Source organism: Phacochoerus africanus, chromosome 15, assembly GCF_016906955.1.
Source record: "Phacochoerus africanus isolate WHEZ1 chromosome 15, ROS_Pafr_v1, whole genome shotgun sequence".
Lineage (NCBI taxonomy): Eukaryota > Metazoa > Chordata > Mammalia > Artiodactyla > Suidae > Phacochoerus > Phacochoerus africanus.
Window position 1 is genome coordinate 76,942,667 of NC_062558.1, and position 20,775 is coordinate 76,963,441.

At 37.4% G+C, this 20,775-nt stretch overlaps 1 protein-coding gene across 2 annotated transcripts in view; it reads right to left on the reverse strand.

Moving 5' to 3' along the window:
• CFAP70 (cilia and flagella associated protein 70) overlaps nucleotides 1–20,775 on the reverse strand; it is a 109,806-nt gene that overhangs the window by 25,122 nt on the left and 63,909 nt on the right. For both annotated transcript variants that reach the window (XM_047761719.1, XM_047761718.1), the window contains exons 14-20: nucleotides 16,381–16,441; nucleotides 15,881–16,075; nucleotides 15,295–15,426; nucleotides 11,208–11,333; nucleotides 8,719–8,852; nucleotides 8,485–8,600; nucleotides 8,073–8,297 (exon numbers count right to left, since the gene is read on the reverse strand). In XM_047761719.1, coding sequence (XP_047617675.1) covers nucleotides 8,073–8,297; nucleotides 8,485–8,600; nucleotides 8,719–8,852; nucleotides 11,208–11,333; nucleotides 15,295–15,426; nucleotides 15,881–16,075; nucleotides 16,381–16,441 — 989 coding nt within the window. The remainder of the gene's footprint in view (nucleotides 1–8,072; nucleotides 8,298–8,484; nucleotides 8,601–8,718; nucleotides 8,853–11,207; nucleotides 11,334–15,294; nucleotides 15,427–15,880; nucleotides 16,076–16,380; nucleotides 16,442–20,775) is intronic.

Consider the following 20,775-nt stretch of genomic DNA (forward strand, 5'->3'; position numbering starts at 1 on the left):
GTTACAAGAAAAGATATAATAAATATATGAGCAAAAAATCAATGAAATTAAAATGGGAAATAGAGAAATTATAAAACCAAAAGTTGGCTCTTTGAAAAAAATCAATAAAATCAATAAGCCTCTAGTCAGGCTATCTAACCAAAACAAAACAAAACAAAACAAAAAACACTCATATTAATAATATCAGAAATGAAAGAAGAGTCATAACTATAGATCCCATAGATCTATACTATTAAAAAGACAGTAAATAAATATCATGAACACTTCCACACCCACAAATTTGATAACCTAGATGAACCAATTTCCTAAAAAAAAACCCATGATCTTCCAAAATTTACAAAAGAAATAGACAATCTGAATACAACTATATCTATTAAATAAACTGAATCTGTATTAATAACCTTCCAACACCAAAAGCATCAGGATCAGATGGGTTCACTAGTGAAATCTCCCAAACATTTAAGGAAGAAATTACACCATTTCTATACAATATCTTTAAGAGGAAAGAAGCAGAAGGAATACTTCCTAACTCATTCTATGAGGCCAGTATTTTCCTAATACCAAAACTAGATAAAAACTTCACAAGCCAAGAAAACTTCAGACTATTATCTCTCATGAACATAGACTCAAAAATATGAACAAATATTAGCAAATCAAAACCAACAATGTATAAAAAGAATTACACACCATGACCAAATAGGATTTAACCCAGATACGTAAAGCTGATTGAACATTCAAAAATTGATTAATGCAATCAATAATATCAGCAGGAAAAAGAAGAAAAATCATCTGATCATATCAATAGGTGCAGAAAAAGCATTTGACTAAGTCCAACACCTTGTTGTCAAGATAAAAAGTCTCAGTGAACTAGGATTTGAGGAGAACTTCTAGACTTGATCAAAAGTACCTACAAAAACCTAGAGCTAATATCAGACTTAGTGGTAAGAAATCTGAAGCTCTCCCACAAAGATCAGAAACAAGGGAAGGATGTCCCTTCTCACCACTGCTTTTCAACATCACACTGTAAGTTCTAGTTAATGCAATAAGACAAGGAAAAGAAATAGAAGGAATAAAACTGAAAAGCTTTTGCACAGCAAAGAAAACCAAAAAGAAAACAAAAAGACAACTTACAGAATGGGAGAAAATAGTTTCAAATGATGCAACCGACAAGGGCTTAATCTCTAGAATATATAAACAACTTATACAACCCAACAGCAAAAAAAGCCAATCAATCAATGGAAAAATGGGCAAAAGACCTGAACAGACATTTCTCCAAAGAAGATATACAGATGGCCAACAAACACATGAAAAAATGCTCAACATCGCTGGTTATAAGAGAAATGCAAATCAAAACTACCACAAGATACTACCTCACACCAGTCAGAATGGCCATCATTAATAAATCCACAAATAACAAGTGCTGGAGGGGCTGTGGAGAAAAGGGAACCCTCCTACACTGTTGGTGGGAATGTAAACTGGTACAGCCACTATGGAGAACAGTTTGGAGATACCTTAGAAATCTATACATAGACCTTCCATATGACCCCACAATCCCACTCTTGGGCATCTATCCGGACAAAACTCTACTTAAAAGAGACACGTGCACCCGCATGTTCATTGCAGCACTATTCACAATAGCCAGGACATGGAAATAACCCAAATGTCCATCGACAGATGATTGGATTCGGAAGATGTGGTATATATACACAATGGAATACTACTCAGCCATAAAAAAGAATGACATAATGCCATTTGCAGCAACATGGATGGAGCTAGAGAACCTCATACTGAGTGAAATGAGCCAGAAAGACAAAGATAAATACCATATGATATCACTTATAACTGGAATCTAATATCCAGCACAAATGAACATCTCCTCAGAAAAGAAAATCATGGACTTGGAGAAGAGACTTGTGGCTGCCTGATGGGAGGGGGAGGGAGTGGGAGGGATCGGGAGCTTGGGCTTATCAGACACAACTTAGAATAGATTTACAAGGAGATCCTGCTGAATAGCATTGAGAACTATGTCTAGATACTCATGTTGCAACAGAAGAAAGGGTGGGGGAAAAATGTAATTGTAATGTATACATGTAAGGATAACCTGACCCCCTTGCTGTACAGTGGGAAAAAAATAATAATAAATAATTTAAAAAAATAAAAATAAAAAAACAAAGTAAAATAAAATAAAATAAAAAGAAATAGAAGGAATACAAGTTGGGAAGGAAGAAATACAACTGTCTTTGTTTGCAAAAGGCCTGACTGTCTATGTAGAAAATTCAAAAGAACTGACCAAAAAATACTCTTGGAACTAATAAGCTATTATAGCAAAATTGCAAGATAAAAGCTTAATTAACAAAAGTTAATCCAGATACCAGCAACAAATAAGTGAAATTTGAAATTAAAAGCACAACACTGTATTATCATCCAAAAAATGAAAAACTTAGGTATAAATCCGAAAAAATATATACAGGTTCTGTACAAGGAAAACAACAATCTGTGATGAACTAAATCAAAGAAGAACTAAATAAATAGAGAGATAGTCTATGCTCATGGATAGGAAGACTCACCATTGTCAGGATGTCAGTTCTTCCCAATTGGAACTCTATATTTAATGCAATTACAATCAAAATTCCAGAAAGTTATTTTGTGGATATCAAAAAACTGATTTTAAACTTTATATGGAGAGGCAAAAGACTCAGAACAGCCAACATAATATTCAAGGAGAACAAAGTTGGAGACTAACCCAATCTGACTTTAAGACTTACAAAGCTGCAGTAATAAAGAGAGTGTGGTACTGACAAAAGAATAGGCAGATGGATTGGTGGAATAGAATAGAGAGCCCAGAAATATACCCACATAAATACAAACAGGTCTTTGACCAAAAAAAAAAAAAAGAAAGAAAAGAAACAAAACAAATCAACCCCACAAAAGTAATACAATGGAGCAAAGATAGGCTTTTCAACAAATGGTGGAACAGCTGGACATCTAGATGCAAAAAAAAAAAAAAAAAGAGTCTAGACACAGACTGCATAGCTTCACAAAAATTAACTCAAAACAGATCATAGGGAGTTCTCTGATGGCCTAGCGGGTTGAGGCTCCTGCATTCTCACCGCTGTGGCTCTGGTTGCTGCTGTGCAGTGTAGGTTCAATCCCTGGCCCAGGAATTCCCACATACTGCCTGTGTGGCAAAAAAGAAAAAAAAAATACAAAAAAAACCCCAAGAGAGAACCTGAAATAAACGTTGCAACTCTCATTTAAAAACAAACAAACAAACAAAAAAAACAGATCATAGAGCTAAATATAAGATGCAAAAACCATAAAACTCCTAAAAGATATTATAAGAGAATACCTAGATTACATTGAGTATGGCTTTTTAGATAGAATGTCAAAGGCATGATCCATGAAAGAAAGAATTGACAAGCTGGACTTCATTGAAATTAAAAATGTATGCTCTCCAAAGGATAATGTGAAGAAAATGAGAAGATAAGCCATTGGACTTGGAGAAAAATATTTGCAAAAGACACATCTGATAAAAGACTTAATCAAAATATACAAAGAGCAGTAAAACTCAACAATAAGAATATAAACAACTCAATTAAAAAGTGGCCAAAGACTTTAATACATCTTACCAAAGAAGATATATAGATGGTACAGAAGTATATAAGATGCACATATCATCTGTCACCAGGCATGCTGATAATGGGGAAGAAAGACTATGCATGTGTGCAAGTGTGGAGGCCAAGACGTATACATGAAATCTCTTTACCTTCCCTTTTTTTTTTTTTTTTAATTTTATGGCTGCACGCATGGCATACAGAAGTCCCCAGGGAAGGGATTGAATCTGAGCTACAGATGCAACCTACACTGCAACTGTGGCAATGCCAGATCCTTTTGACCCACTGGATGGGGAATCGAACCCACACCTCCACAGCAACCTGAGGTGCTGCAGTCAGATTCTTAACCTCTGTGCCAGAGTGAGAACTACTATAACTTCCCTTTAATTACTATGAACCTAAAACTGCACTTAAAAATAAAGTCTATTTAGGAGTTCCCGTCATGGCTCAGCGGTTAACCAACCCAACCAGCATCCATGAGGGTGTAAGTTAGATCCCTGGCCTTGCTCAGTGGGTTGTTCAGGATCCAGCATTGCCATGAGGTGTGCTGTAGGTCGCAGACATGGCTTGGATCTGGCAATGCTGTGGCTGTGGTGTAGGCCAGTGGCTACAGCTCCAATTCAACCCCTAGACTGGGAACCTCCATATGCTGTGGGTGGGGCCCTAAAATAAATATATAAATAAATAAAGTCTATTTTAAAATAACAGATTAATACGTAAAAATGTTCTTATGAATTTTTAAACCTAGATGAAACTGATGAACTCCTTAAAAGTGTAAATAACACAATATGAAATATAGAACACAAATACATTAAAGATTAAGAAAATGAAATGATAGTCAAACACCTCCCCCGACAAAAACCCCAGGTCTGCTGAGTTGGATTCTGCTAAATGCTTAAATCAAAATCAATTGCTATCATATAAGGTTGATATAGAAGAGTAAAGAACAAAAGGTGCCTAATAATCCTGATTATAAAACTAGATGACAAAAGAAAATTACAGGTTATTTATGAACATAGACACAAAGATCTAAAATAAAGCATTAGCTATTCAAATCCAAAGGAACATTAAAAATTAATGCGTTATGATCAAGTGGGATTTATCCAATTATTATAAGGATTGCTCAACATAAAATAAGTTTATCAATATTGTTCACCACATTAATAAATAAAAGGTTAATTTTATTTTTTCAACTGATGCAAAAAAGGAATTTGACAAAGTTTAACACATATTAATAAAAAAATTCTTTTCAAATTAAGAATAGAAGAGATCCTCCTTAATTCTGTAAAGGCATTTTTAGAAAAAGTTTACAATATATTTCATATTTAATAGACAAACTAAACTCATTCCCTAAGGTAGGAAAGAAGACAAGGTTGAACATCGCAATTATGTATGACATATTATCGTAGGTACTAAAAAGACATGAGTAGTATGAGGATTGGGGGGAAAGGTGACAATATCATTATTGGCAGATGATATGATACTACCCTAGAAAAAAAGCAATAGAGTTAATCTACTTGAATCAGTAGGAGTCAAACAAAATTGTCATATACAAGTTCAATCTAAAAAACAATGGTATTCACGTTGTGGCACAGTGGAAACGAATCTGACTAGGAATGATGAGGTTGAGGGTTCGATCCCTGGCCTTGCTCAGTGGGTTAAAGATCTGGCATTGCCATGAGCTGTGGTGTAGGTCGCAGACGCGGCTCGGATCTGGCATTCCTGTGGCTCTGGCGTAGGCCGGCGGCTACAGCTCCAATTAGACCCCTAGCCTGGGAATCTCCATAGGCCGCGGGAGTGGCTCTAGAAAAGGCAAAAAGACCGAAAAAAAAAAGAATCCAGGGAGTTCCCGTCGTGGCGCAGCAGAAACGAATCCGACTAGGAACTATAAGATTGTAGGTTTCATCCCTGGCCTCGCTCATTGGGTTAAGGATCCAGAATTGCCGTGACCTGTGGTGTAGGTCAAAGATGCAGTTCAGATCTGGCATTGCTGTGGCTCTGGTGTAGGCTGGCAGCTGTAGCTTCAATTAGACCCCTAGCCTAGGAACCTCCATATGCAATGAGTATGGCCCTAAAAAGCAAAATAATAATAATAATAATAATAATAATAATAAAGAATCCAGAAGATGACCAAAGTTAATGGAGAGATCCTCCACCCACTTGAATGCAATGGCTTAATAATATATAGATGTTAATTATCCCTAAATTAATCTGTAAGTTCAATACAGTCTGATTAAAGCTTCTAAGTGGATTTTTAATATACTTGATAAATCTACTTTTTAATGTATTCATTATAAAATTCATATAGATGAATAAAGATTCATGAATAAGTAAGTCAGGTATAGAAGAGGCAAGTAAATGGGAGAATTTCATATCAAATATGAAGGTACACCATAACACCACAGCAATAAAAACAGTCTGATATTGTTTTAAGATCAGACAAATAAGACAGAACTGAGATCTCTGAGACATATACATTTTAAATCAAAGGATAAAAGATGATGGCTTAATAGAAGGTTTTAGATCTCTTTATGGAGAAAAATAAAACTGAATGCCTATTTAGCATCATCTTCAAAGGTGGGATCCTGATAGATCAATGAAGGAGTTCCTCTGTGTCTCTATAGGTTAAGGACCTGGCATTGTCACTGCTGCCACTAAGGTTGCTGCTATGGCACAGGTTTAATCCCTGGCCAGGGAACTTCCATGTCTCAAGTATGACCAAAAAGAAACAAAAAAGATATAAATGCAAAACTGATATTATAAATTTAATTGAAGAAAACGTGATGAGGTAGGATGAACTATAGAAACAAAACTTCAAAGGCACAAAACTACAAAGCATTTGGAGAGATGAAAAACACAATTACTAATTAAGCCTACTATATACCTATAGAACACTCTGCTCAAGAATAGCAGAATAGATATTCTTTTCAAATGTATATGGAACATTTAACAAGACAGATCAAATACTAGACCATAAAACAAGTCCAAATAAATTTAAATGGATTCAAATCATGCAAAGTGTGTTTTTACCACAATGAAATTAAATTAGAAATAAAAACAATGATATCTGGAAAAATCCCCAAATATTTTGAACATAAAAAGCATAGTGCTAAATAGCCCAAGGTCCCAGTTATTCAACTTTTTTTTTTTTTTTGTCTTTTTAGGGCTGCACCCATAGCATATGGATGTTCTCAGGCTAGGGGTTGAGTCAGAGGTGTGGCCGCCAGCCTACACCACAGCCATAGCAACGCCAGATCCAAGCCGTGTCTGCGATCTACACCACAGCTCATGGCAATGCTGGATCCTTTAACCCACTGAGCAAGGCCAGGGATCAAACCTGTGTCCTTATGGATACTAGTCGGGTTCGTTATCACTGAGCCATGACGGGAATTCCCTGTTATTCAACTTCTAAGTATTTATACAAGAGAATGAAAGTATATGTCTATACAAAGACTTGTACACAAATATCCATAAAAGCTTTATTTTAAGAGTCCCAAACTACAAACAACCCAAATACATATCAACAGGTGACTAGAGAAACATAGCATGGTATCTCCATGCATTGAGATACTATTTTGAAATAAAAAAGGATGAACTACTGATTTGGGCAGTAATATGCCTGAATCTCAAAACAATTATGCTTAGTGACAAAAGACAAAAGAGAGTATATACTGCATGATTCTACTTAATTCTAAAATTCTAGAATATGCAAACTCATCTATAGTGATAGAAAGCTAATTGGTGGTTATCTGGAAATGGTAGCAAAAGACAGAGATTATATACTATAGATGGGCACAAGGAAAGTTTTGGAGGATTTTGGACATGTTCATTATCTTGATTGTGGTGCTATTTCCAAGAGTGTGTTCATAAGTCAAAACGTATCAAATTGTACATGTTAAATATGTGCAGTTTATGAAATGTCAATTTGTATACCTCAAACTGCTGAAAATATATGCACAAAAATACCTGCATTTATAAATAATTTATAAACTAAATAACACATGCAAGAAACACATAAATAAAAACACTTATATTAAACACATGAAAATAACTGATGTCCTAAAGTGAAGGAAAGGAAAATATCAATGGAAAACACAGAGTTTATAAATAAATAAATAAATTTACCAATCACTAGAGTGGGACCTTACATTCTGGGGAAGAGAGTGAGGGGGAAAAGAGAGGTTTACTCTGCTACAATGACACCTCTTTGAGGGATATACAGAGATAGTACATTGTCTAAGACAAAAAAACTGAATAGCAACACTACAAGCTTCAGACTTTCAGTCATATAAATGAAGAAATATGTATAAGGACTCTTTCCTGGTATCCCTGGAACAACTCAGAACTCCACCTACTCATGCATCTGACAACTATTCACTGCTTTCCTACTATGTGTCAGGTCTTATACATAAGGCCAGTAATTTTTCCAATAGCCACTCATCACCTCCTTGTTCCCACCTGCTTGGGCTTCCATCTTGATTGCTGCTGTAGAAGAACCACTAGTAATTCCCCAAAGGCCTAAACTGGATTCTGTTTTCCCTCCTTCTTCAAAGAACTCTACAGTACCAGTGCTCCTCTGCTTTGTTACTTGTGACTGAAGCATTTGTGCCTGAAGCTGTTTGAAGCCTTCATGAAATGCCATTTCCATTCGAATATCATTGTTTTGAATTTCATAGTACAAGCCTGAGGAAAACAAGGTGTTGAAATAAATGTGACCAATTTCCCACCATCATATAATGAAGAATTGCAACATTTCCCACATTTTTACCAACACTGAAGAACTACATGATGAGCCATTAAAGAGTGAAAAGAGAAAGGGAAAATCTTCTAATGAAAGAAAACATATTCATATCACAGGAAAATATCAAACCAAGTAAAGTCCAGGCTACAACATTAGTTGGTTCCAAGCAAGTAGCATCTTCAAAGAAAATTTCTGCCTGCTCATAGTTCTCCATCAGGACAGCCAGGACACCACACAGCAACAAGCTGAGAAGACACCACCAACATAATTTACAACTTGGTTCCATGTCACAGTCATGGAACCACGACAATTTCATGAAGCTTATCTGCTCCTACTCATTCCTTATCTCCCTTCCCACCATACCTGTGGACATGATTCTGGTTCAGGGAAAGGGCTTTCCGAAAACACTCTTGTGCTTTGATGTTGTCTTCAGTTAGGAGGCAGAAGGCACCATAGTCCAGCCAATGCTCCAGGTTCTGGGGCTCACGGACTAACCTCTACCACATGAAACATCAGAAGGACCAAGGCTATTATAATACTGTGTCATATTCTTTATGCATATAACACATAACATAGTAAGTATTCCATAAATACTATAAGCTCTATGAAGGTAGAAACTGTGACTTCTTTGTTTACCACTGAATTCTGAATGCCTAGGACAGTCACTTCTCTGGCTTATGGTACATGGTCAATAAATAATGAATCCTCAACTCATTGCTTCCTAGTGTCAGTGTTCTGGTCACCATATGGTCATCTGATTACTTGAGAATCTAAAAGATTCATTTTATGTTTCATTATAAAGATTCACTTATAATTATTTATGCCATAGTCTTGAGAAGGCAAATAGAAACTTATCTGCAAATACGTAATAATAAAAGCAACTCATAATGAGTGAACACTAAAAAACATTGCTGAAAGAAATTACAGAAGACATAAACAAATGGAAATACATTCCATGTTCACAGGATGGAAGACTTAATGTTAAGATGTCAAAACTACCTAAAGGAACTTACAATGCACACTCTATCAAGATCCCAATGATGTTTTTTGCAGAAACATAAAAAGTCATTCTAAAATTCATATGCAATCTCAAGGGACCCTGAGTATCCAAAACAGTATTTAAAAGGAAGAACAAACCTGGAAGACCACACTTCCTAATTTCAAAAGTTACAAAGCTACAGTGATTAGTCTGGTACTGATATAAGGACAGATATAAAGACCAAGGGAATAGAATAGAAAGCCCAGAAATAAATATGAGCATATATGGACAAATGACTTTTGACAAAGGTACCAAGACCATGCAATAGAGAAAAGACAGTCTTTTAAACAAATAATGCTAAGAAAAATAGATACCCATATACCAAAAAATAAAGCTAGACTCTTATCCAATACCATATATATATTAAAAAAAAAACTCAATTCAAAAGACAAATTATATATAAAGGAGTTCCCGTCCTAGCGCAGAGGGAACGAATCTGACCAGGAACCATTAGGTTGCAGGTTCAATCCTGGATTAAGGATCAAACCTACAGTGGGTTAAGGATCCGGCATTGCTGTGAGCTGTGGTGTAGGTCACAGACGCAGCTTGGATCTGGCGTTGCTGTGGCTGTGGTGTAGACCGGCAGCTGTAGTTCCAATTCAACCCCTACCCTGGAAACCTCTATATGCCGAGGGTGTGGCCCTAAAAAGACAAAAGACTAAAAAATCAAATCAAATCAAATCAAATAATAAACAAATAAATAAATAAAAACTCAATTGGATCAAAGACCTAAATGTTAAGACCCCAAACTATAAAACTGAGAAGAAAATATAGGGCAATAGCTTCGCAATATTGCATTTGACAATTTTCCTCAGGCTAGCTATATTCCCATTAAGTGTGTGTTTTCCTCTCTGCACAGGGACCTTTACACCGGAGGTGGGTAGTGTTGAAACAAGAGGTGCCCACAGGCAAAGAGAAGTCAGATGCACTGCCTCTGTAGGCGTCAGTGGCTCTTCTGAAATGAAACCCAAGGTAGAGCCTTTTCCCTGGTTGTGATTTGTCCCCCCAGATCCAATGCTGCACTGTGGTGTGGTCTGAGCAGGGGCTGGAGCATTAGCTTGGCTTGGGCTAGGGTTCGTGGTGAGGCAGTCATGGTAAACCTGGCAGCCAGGAGGGCAGACCTCTCTGTGTCCTCAGGAGCAAGCTATCACACTTCTGCTTCTCACTAGTGGAGTTCAGGGTTCTCCAGCCTTTCTCTCTGTCCCAGCTGTCCTCCAACCAGCCAAGGTGGGGCTGTCTCCTCTACATAGGAACCCAGCCGTGACTTGACCCACTCACTCCCCAGGGTGGGTATATGCCAGTGCAATTTCCCTTTTCCTCTGAGTCCCCTCCCAGGGACTCAGGTCCCAATCCAATTGCTCTCCTTCCCTTTCTACTTGATTATGTGTGTATCTTTCTTAGAGCTTTTGTTGTATAGAAGGCATTCTGCCAGTTTCCAGTTAGTTTTCAGTAAGAATTGTTCCATGTTGTAGATGTATTATTAGTGCACTTTGTGACAGGGAGATGAGCTCCATGTCCTCTTGCTCTGCCATTTCTCTAGGTTGATTTTTTGCATATGGATAACCAACTGTTCTAACACGATTTTTTGGAGAAAAAAAAAACTATCCGTTCCACATCGAATTTCTTTTAGAATTTTGTAAAAAAAAATATAATGGCCTTATTTGGTGGATCTGTTTTTGGACGCTGTTTTATTGATCAATGTGCCTATCCTTTCAACAACAAGGCTGGATTTTAAACAACCAAAAACTACTATGACTTACATTCACATTTACAAATGTCAGTAATAACAACCACTGGGAAGATGCTTAATTACCTCTTCATAGTACGCTGCTGCCATTTCAAAGTTCTCATTGACTTCTGCTTCGAATGCAAAGAGTCGAAGCTGTTCACTGCTGGTAGGAATTGTTGAAGCAGTGCCTTGGACATCATCTGGCATAGTCTTGTCAGCATCAAGATGTTAGGCAGATGAAATGAAGCAATTACAAGTAGAGAAGTTTTATAAGAATATCCAAATGTGAGAGTCTAGTCATGATTCTAAAGCAACACTGAGATTTCTTACAGTCTTGTCAGTACTGTAAGAGAGTGAGAGTGTACCAAGAGAGAAATAACAAGGGTGAAACAGAATCTCAGCTGTCCGAATCTCAGCTCATGGAAGTGAGTAAAAATATTTAGGGCAGAACTGCTCTCCACAACCCTTGCGGCAGTCAGAATCCCACTTCTAACCTCAAATTGCTTCTTTCATTTTCTGGAGTGCACAGACAAATACTACCATTTTTAGGTGCCATGACAAGAACAAGGTTGGCAAAAAAATTGCTGGAGTCCTCAAACATCAAGAACATACAAGACGAGGGTAAATCTTTGGAAGCTATGTCAGTATTTTCAGTGGTATATAGAGATAGATTCTACAAAGGAGACATTTTAGAAGTAGTCAGAAAGGTAGAAGGAAAAATAATTTACTCTATGTACCCAGACAGGAAAGAAAATCTGGTATAATAATTAATCTCTTGGGCCAGAAGCTATGGCCATGGAAGACCCACCCCCAAATTCTTTAACTAGAAATAAAAATAATATTACTGACTTTAACAATAGAGTTATTAAGGGATGCAAAGAGTAAAGCTAAACTTGAGATGGGCTAGAGAGCTTCTGATCATTGATTAATGCCTCTGTTCTTTGTTCTTTTTAATTTTGATGATCTTGACCTCTAAATCCCTCTGGCAACACACTTCCATGCCCAGACCTGAAAAAGGATACCTCTAATATCCATTCCTAAAACTCATATTACAAGTCTTCTGCCTTCTTGTCATTTAGCCCCCTTAAAACTGCTCTATGACTTCCAATATGCCTATCATTTCCCAAATGGATAAGCCTGGACTCATACTACTCTCACCAGAACATTAAAGTCACAGGCATCCTTGTCCTTTTTCTGCACTTGTCCAGAAAACTCCCAAATTAAAACAATCCTACAATCTGACTTTATTCCTAGACAGTAGCTGCTAACTGATCCGGAGGAAAAATGCATAGTCTTAGCTGAAGGCCTTTAATACTCTCAATAATCTATGTATCTGTCCTTGTTCAGCAACATTTTTCACAATGTTATACAACATATAAATTTTCTTCTCTTCAAGGTTTTCATTCAACCTTTATTCTCTTCACTTTCAGTAAATATGTTGCTGAAAGGAGAAACCACTAGGCAAAACCAAAACAAAACAAAACAAAACCCTCAATTTTTTAATCCTACACATTTTTAAATTTCTGCATCCATTGTATCTCTTTCCCTTCAGTCTCAGAGGAAAAGGCATCACAACCTTCTCTGTTTCAAGGCTAATCCTTCCACTGAAATTCTTGATCCTTTTCCACTTGTATATCCTGAGTTTGCCATTGCTTATCCCCTCTTTTCCCCCTTTATTTTCAACTTCTCCTGGTCTGCTGCCTCCTTTTCCTAAACCTGTGGACATTCTAAAGGTTCTTCCATTTCAAAAAGAAAATCTCTAATTTATAGCTACCACTTTCCCACCTTTTCCCTTCATCTTCCAACTTCCTGAATTTACATTCTACCTACTTCCTAATCATTCACTTACTCCTCAATTCATTATAATTTGAATCCACTCCATTAGCTCAATGAAAATGCTATAAAATATTAAAAACAACCTCCTTATTGCCAAATCCAATAAAAGCTTTTCAGATTTTGTTTTTCTTTTTCCCCATTTTATCAAGATATAATTGACATACATCACTGTATAAGCATATACTGACTTACATATATTGTAAAATGACTATCGCAAAAAGCTTAGTTAGCATCCATCATCTTATATAAATACAATAAAAAGAGAAAGCAAAAAATAAAAAAAAATTGTCCTTGTAATGAGAAGGCAGGATTTACTCTTTTAATGACTTTCCTATATACCACACAGCAGTCTTAACTATAGTCCCCATACTGTACATTACAACCCTAGTATTTATTTATCTTCAAACTGGAAATTTGTGCCTTTGAATCACCTTTCTCAAATCTCTCCTCCCCTGACCCAAGATTTTGTTTTTCTTGAATTTCTTAGAGTATTTGACAATGTTGACCACTTTTTCTTCTTAAAATTTTCTTGCCTTAGATTCTGAGATACCAATGTCTTCTGGATCTTTTTTGCCCTTTCAACAATTCACTTGTCTCCTTCATTAATTCTTTTATTCACCCATCCCTTAACTGTTGGTGTTTCCTAGGGTTTTGTCACCAGCTTGCTTTTCTCTCTACTATCATGCTTTTCTTAGCATGCTTTTCTATGACCACAGTTTGACTAGCATCTATATGGCTCCCAAATCTCACCTCAAACTCACATCTCTCTCTCTAGAGTAAAACCCCTCTAGAGCCTAATGTTCAAAACTAAATTCAACATCATCTTCCTTTCATCAAATCTGCTTGTTGAATTTCTTGTCCTAGTCAATGGCATTACCAGCAACTCAGTCTAAGAGCCTTAAATTTAAGAATCTTTGACCCCTTTTCTTTCTCAGTATGCAATACCCAGTTTTATCACCTCTAACCCAGCTTTATCACCTCTAACCCATCCTTCATTCTGCTATCAAAGTGTTCTTTGTAAAATGTAAATATAATCATACTTTTTCCCAGTGTAAAATAATTCAATTTATTGCATCCAACTACTAATAAAGGAAAAAGTCAAAACTTATTTGTGTGATATATAAGGCCTCCCTCCACACTCCCAACTTGCCTACCAGGAACTGATCCCTGGCTTCATCACCTGTTTCACTGTGCCTCAACCATTTCAACTTCTTCTCCTGAACTATCTACAGTTTCTGTATATGCCATATTCTTCTAAGCGTCCAAGCTTTTGTGGTGTTACATATGACTCAAATGCTCTGAAACATCTACCTGGAGAGCTTCTTTTCAGCCTTCAAGGCCCAGATCTCCTGTGAATCCTTCCCTGAACAATCTCAGGGCAAAGCTGATCACTTTTTCTTTAGGCACCCCCTAACCTGCTCTATATGGACACACCTCTATCACAGCACTGACCTCACTTAACTGCAGTTATTTGTATTTTATGCCTGTCTTCTCTACTAGACAGGGAGTCCCTGGGGACATAAAGTAACAGTAATTACCATCTTGTGCTTGATTCTCAATTGTTTTTCAAATCAAATCATTCAAATCATCTGTGCAGGATTGTTGTCCTAATCCTAGGATACTGGACATTCCTCTCCTATCTCTTTCAGGAAGGCTGAACAGGTGAAAGAAAAAGTAATGGTGGCAGAGAAGGAAAAACAGTCAAGGAAAGAATAGAACAGAGGCTTTGAGGGGGCATAGCTGGTAGAGACTACCAGGAGACAAAAAAACCTGATTCTGTCATTGTTTCCAAACAAACCACAACTGCATACATTAAAAACATGAGCAAATGAAGCTAAGATGTAAGCTGTGTAAATATAAACAGATAAGTCGGAAGAGAGCAGGCTACCAGTCAGACAGAAAAGGTAGGTTTGAAGTGTCACTGTCATTCAGGCATAATGTCTGAAAACTCATAGTTTTTCGTTTTGTTTTGATTTGATTATCAATCTTGAAGAAAAAATTGAGAATTGCGCACATTCGCAGAATAAACAGGATGATAATTTTTATTTCACCATTTATATAGCTGATTTTATTTTTTATTCATCGAATTTGACAGTTATTAAATAAATTTTTTCTAGGAAGTTGAAAGAGGATCCTCCCTTATTTCCCTCAAAATTAGTCCTATAACTTAGACTGTTTCTTATTCATCACTGTGTTTTCCAGCCTAGCACAGAGTACACACCTCAATAAACGTTTGTGGAATTAAGGAAGAAAAGAAGAAAGGAAGGAATTATTCAGAGGGGACCTTGATGACCTATGGAGAAAAGGAGGGGTACTATAGTTCTTGAGCACCTACCTGATTTAAGGCCACATGCATCTGATCCACCAAGAACACATAGAGCTCACTAATAAATTTCTGCAGTTCCTCTTGGTTTTCAAATGATGTTGTCTTTAAGTACTTTTCCCGCACAATCTTTACCACAGCATGCTGCAAGAGATGCAAATCACCATCTGATAACACAGTCCAGCACCGTGCTAACATCAAAGGCCTCCCTTGAGCTTCTTATCAAAGGCTCATCAGAACTCCAGAAGGTGATTAATTTCTCTTGATGACTACTAGACTCTTGGATCTCTAATTTTCCCCCAATCAACATACTTCCCATGGCTTCTTTTCTTGACATCACCATCATACTAAATGGTCAATACAGGACTTGTACTATGTGAACAGAGTCATAACGGCAAAGAAAAACCTCAGAATTATGTTTACATATTACATTTCTTATGGTGGTCAAATGATTCCTATCACAGAGAACAGAGCTTTTTGTACCAACAGCAAGAAAGGTGGAGTATAGCTGAACATAACTAGAGAAAAGTGATAACTAGGTGTATAGTGAAGATGCTTCATGAAAATCTATGCAACCAGTAAATAAATCAATATTTACCTTGAGTTGTTCTTTGAATGCAAAATATTTTCCAGAGCAATTAAGTTCATAGTTGAGCTGGCACTTCTGTTCCTCCAGGGTTTCACAATCCAAATCATTCCCCAATTTGGCTACCTGTTTTCCAAACATCCTGTGATATTCATTCAGAATGGCTCTAGAAATGTTCTTGATCTGCATGTGGTAGTCACTTACTGCCTATGAAAGTACAAAATGTCTGATAAAGAGGCCTCAAAGAGGTCATAACCTGAAATGCAAGTCTGAAACTGGATTAGGTCTTACATTTGATAACATTTTAGGTATAAATTGCCCATTTCTTCCAAGCTCAGAAACCATCAGCCAAAGATTAAACACTGTATGCTAGTCACTATTTGCCACTGGTCACAAATAGAAGCAGGAAGGAAAATATGTGAAGCTACAACTTCTCACTCCTTCTGGAAAACATACTTTACAGCCCATGCCTTGTTTTCAAATGGGTGCACTCATTTGGCTTTGGCACTTGCCTTCTGAGCTCCTCCAGTCCGACGGGTAAGAGGTGGCCTTGGAGGAATCATTTCCTTGACCCTGTATCAGATAAAAACAAACCAAAACACAACTTTATTAATGCAGATTTATGTTATTTCCCACCTCCAAAGGTGGGGGAGATCTAAGGTCAGTTGCCCACTATACTTGAGCACTGTGCAATTTTTTCATCTAAGAGCCGAGATATGAACCTCAAAGGGCTTATGGTTATGAACTAGACTAGAAGGAAGCCAGGAAGCAGCTAAGTTGTACTTTTGGCTAATTTGAGCCCTGGCTTTACCCTTACACTATTTTTAAACTGTTGTACACAAGAGGCTACTTGAACTCAGGAGTAGAAGGAATGGATGTTATGACTTTAAGTATAACCAGTACAGTCTCTGAAAGCACAAAGTTTTGGAAATATAAGTGGCAAGTGGACACTTTCTTTATCTATCTAGGAGAGTAAATATACTGTCATAATTTACAAGACTGTATTAAACTATAATAATGATATCCGACTTTAAGTGAGTAAGAAAACATATTTTATCACTGACAAACTACTTATGCCAAACTTCTACCTTCCATTTTTAGGAGGCCTTACAAGAACTTAAAGGGAATTAGGTTATACCTCTTCCTCCTTATAGTTTCAGATTCCTAATGAAGTATATTACACTGCCTTGAAATTTACCAAAAAATTTCAAATTCAATTTTTCCTTAATAAGTCCGATGTAATTTTATACCTTGCTCACAATTTCTAATTTTAATTTTATTTTAATAGATAATATATCCATATCATTCAAAATTTAAGATGTATGAAACAATATATAGTAAATTGTCCCCTTCCAGTCTTGTCCAGTCATCCAGTTTTCTCTCCAGAGACAATGTTATTACTCATTCAAAAGATACACTGAGTGCCCTTTCTAGGTGTTGGGAATTGAGCATTGCACAAAATAGACAAAAATTCTTGCCCTCATAGAGGTTACATTCTAGTTGGGGGAAAAAAGACAATAAGATAAATATATTAGTGATAGGTGCCATAGAAAAAGATAATGCAAGAAGGCAGACTCTGGAGTTTCCATCGTGGTGCAGTGGAAATGAATCCGACTAGGAACCATGAGGTTGTGGGTTTGATCCCTGTCCTTGCTCAGTGGGTTGAGGATCTGGCATTGCTGCGAGCTGTGGTGTACGTCGCAGACACAACTTGGATCTGGTGTTGCTGTGGCTGTGGCATAGGCCGGCAGCTACAGCTCCAATTAGGACCCTAGCCTGGGAACCTCCATATGCCTCGGATGCAGCCCTAAAAAATACTTTAAAAAAAAAAAAAAAAAAAAGAAGGTAGACTATGTTGGGGCCTGGGAGTGGTGGAATTGTGGAGCATATTTCACCGGGGAAAGCCTCACTGAGATAATAATACTTAAGTATGACCTGATGGAAGTAAGGAAGCAAGTCATGTAGACAAGGAAAGTGGTAAAGAAATTACAGGAAAAAGGAACAGCAAGTGTAAAGACCTTGCTGCAAAAGTATATCTGGCATGTGTGAGCAGGAGGCCAGTTTGGCTGAACTGAAAAAAATGAAGACAAAGTACATGCAGGATACTTAGGACCCCTTGTAGGCCACTATAAAGACTGACTTTTACTCAGGAGTGTGATGGGGAGTCATTGGTAGTTTCTGAACAGAGGAGTTACATGAATCGACTTCCATTTTAGTACAACATTCTATAGAATGCTGTATTAAGAATAAATTGGCCAAATGTCCATCAACTAAAGAACAGAAAAACAAAATATGATATAGTCATACAATGAAATACTATTTGACAATAAAGAACTGAAGTACTAATCCATAATTTATGGCAAATATTCTCAATTAATTTTTGGAAAGGGGCTAAATCCAAAGTTTTTTAAAGTTTAAGAACTCTCTAGTATAAAACATGAATATGCCATTAACAGCAGACAAGTCTTAAAAGGAGACTTCCAAATGACTAATAAATATGTGAAAAAAGTTTAATCTCACAAAACATTTATAATGTGGATTAAAATTAAAATAAGAAAATTTATTTCCCTGTAAAAATAGCAAAAATAAAAAATTATTTGCATTGGTGAATGTATAAAGAAACATCAGTCTTATACATCACTTGAGGAACTGCAAAATTTGTGGAAGGCAATTGGACAATATTTACCAAAAGACTTAAAAATATCTGTAATTGGAATTCCCTGGTGGCCTTGTGGTTAAGCACCCAGCATTGTCACTGCTATGGCTTAAATTCAATCCCTGGCCAAGGAACTTCTGTGTGCTGTGGGCAAAGGAAAAAAAAAATCTGTAGTAAATAGTTTCAAAGATGTTAAGTTATCATTTCCTTTCATCCTTCATTGAGCATGGTGTTCCTCAAAACAAGAGGTGAAGTCTAGATGTCAGCAAAATGACAAAGCAGCTAACTCCAAACTCCCACCCTGCACAGGAACTTTGAAAAAACAATCAGAAACTGCCAGAACCAACTTTGTCAGAACTCTGGTAAACAGTCAAAGGGTCAAAGGTTTACAGCAACAAAGAGAACACTGAATGAAGAAAAAGGCGATTAAAAAATACTTCTAAAGTCTTGTGGCTTTTTTTTTTTTTTTTCGTCGTTTTGCCATTTCTTGGCCCGCTCCTGTGGCATATGGAGGTTCCCAGACTAGGGGTCGAATTGGAGCTGTAGCCGCCGGCCTATGCCAGAGCCACAGCAACACAGGATCCAAGCCGCTTCTGCAACCTACACCACAGCTTACGGCAATGCCGGATCCTTAACCCACCGAGCGAGGCCAGGGATTGAACCCGCAACCTCATGGTTCCTACTTGGATTCGTTAACCACTGAGCCACAATGGGAATTCCTCTTGTGGCATTTTTACCTGACCCTGAACCCTGCGGGTTCGGTCCCTGCCCTTGCTCAGTGGGTTAACGATCTGGCGTTGCTGTGAGCTGTGGTGTAGGTTGCAGACGCGGCTCGGATCCCGCGTTGCTGTGGCTCTGGCGTAGGCCGGTGGCTACAGCTCCGATTCAACCCCTAGCCTGGGAACCTCCATATGCCGCGGGAGCGGCCCAAGAAATAGCAACAACAACAACAAAAAGACAAAAAAAAAGTTTCCAGACAGCAATAAAATATACAATCATAAACATATATGTACCCAACAACAGAGCTCTAAAATAAATGAAGCAAAAATTGAGACAACTGAAGGGAGAAACTAACAGTTCTCAATGATAGAGATTTCAATATCTTACTTTCAGTAATGGACAGAACAACCAGACAGAAGATCAGTAAGGAAGTAAGAAGGCTCAAACCACAGTATAAACCAATCAGACCTAATAAACAGAGAACAATGCTCAACAACCACAGAAAAACCACACTAATTCTTATGTATACATAGAACATTCCACAGGATAGATCATGTAAGGCCACAAATGAAATGTCAATAAATTGAAAAACAGTAAAATCACACAAAGTAACTTTTCTAATCACAATGGAATGAAACTAGAAATCAACAACAGAAGAAAATTGGAAAATTCACAAATTTGTGGCAATTAAGCAATCACTTTTATTTTATTTTTTATTATTTTTTCTTTTTACAGCTGCACCTGCAGCATATGGCACAGTTCCTGCGCCAGGTGTCAAATTGGAGCTGCAGCTGAAGACTACACCACAGCAACACTGGATCCAAGCTGCATCTTCGACCTTCCCTTCATTACAGTTTAGGGCAACACCAGATGCTTAACTGACTGTGAATGAGGCCAAGGATCAAACCTGCATCTTCACAGAGACACAATGGGTCCTTAACCTGCTGATTCACAATGGGAACTCCAAGCAACACACTTTTAAGCAACCAATTGGCCAAAGAAGAAATCATAAGAGGAATTAAAAAATAACTTGAGATTAATGAAAACAAAAAAATACAACATACCAAAACTTATGGGATGCAGAGAAAGAAGTGCTCAGAGGAAACTTTACATATATAAATGAATACAGTAAAAAAAAGAAAGGGAGTTCCCATCATGGCTCAGCGGTAACGAACCCGAATAGTATCCATGGGGACACGGGTTTGATGCATGGCCTTGCTCAGTGGGTTAAGGGTCTGGGGTTGCTGTGAGCTGTGGTGCAGGTCACAGATGCAGCTCAGATCTGGGGTTGCTGTGGCTGTGGTGTAGGCTGGCAATTGCCACTCTGATTCGACCCTAGCCTGGGAATTTCCATGTGCTATGAGTGCAGCCCTTAAAAAAAAAAAAAAAAAAAAGATTGCTGAGTTCTCTGGTGGCCTAGCAGTTGGGGATCCGGCATTGTTACTGCTGTGGCTTGGGTTCAATCCCCAGCTTGGAAACTTCCACATGCTGCGGGTGCAGCCAAAGAAAAAAAGAAAAGACGGATTGCAAA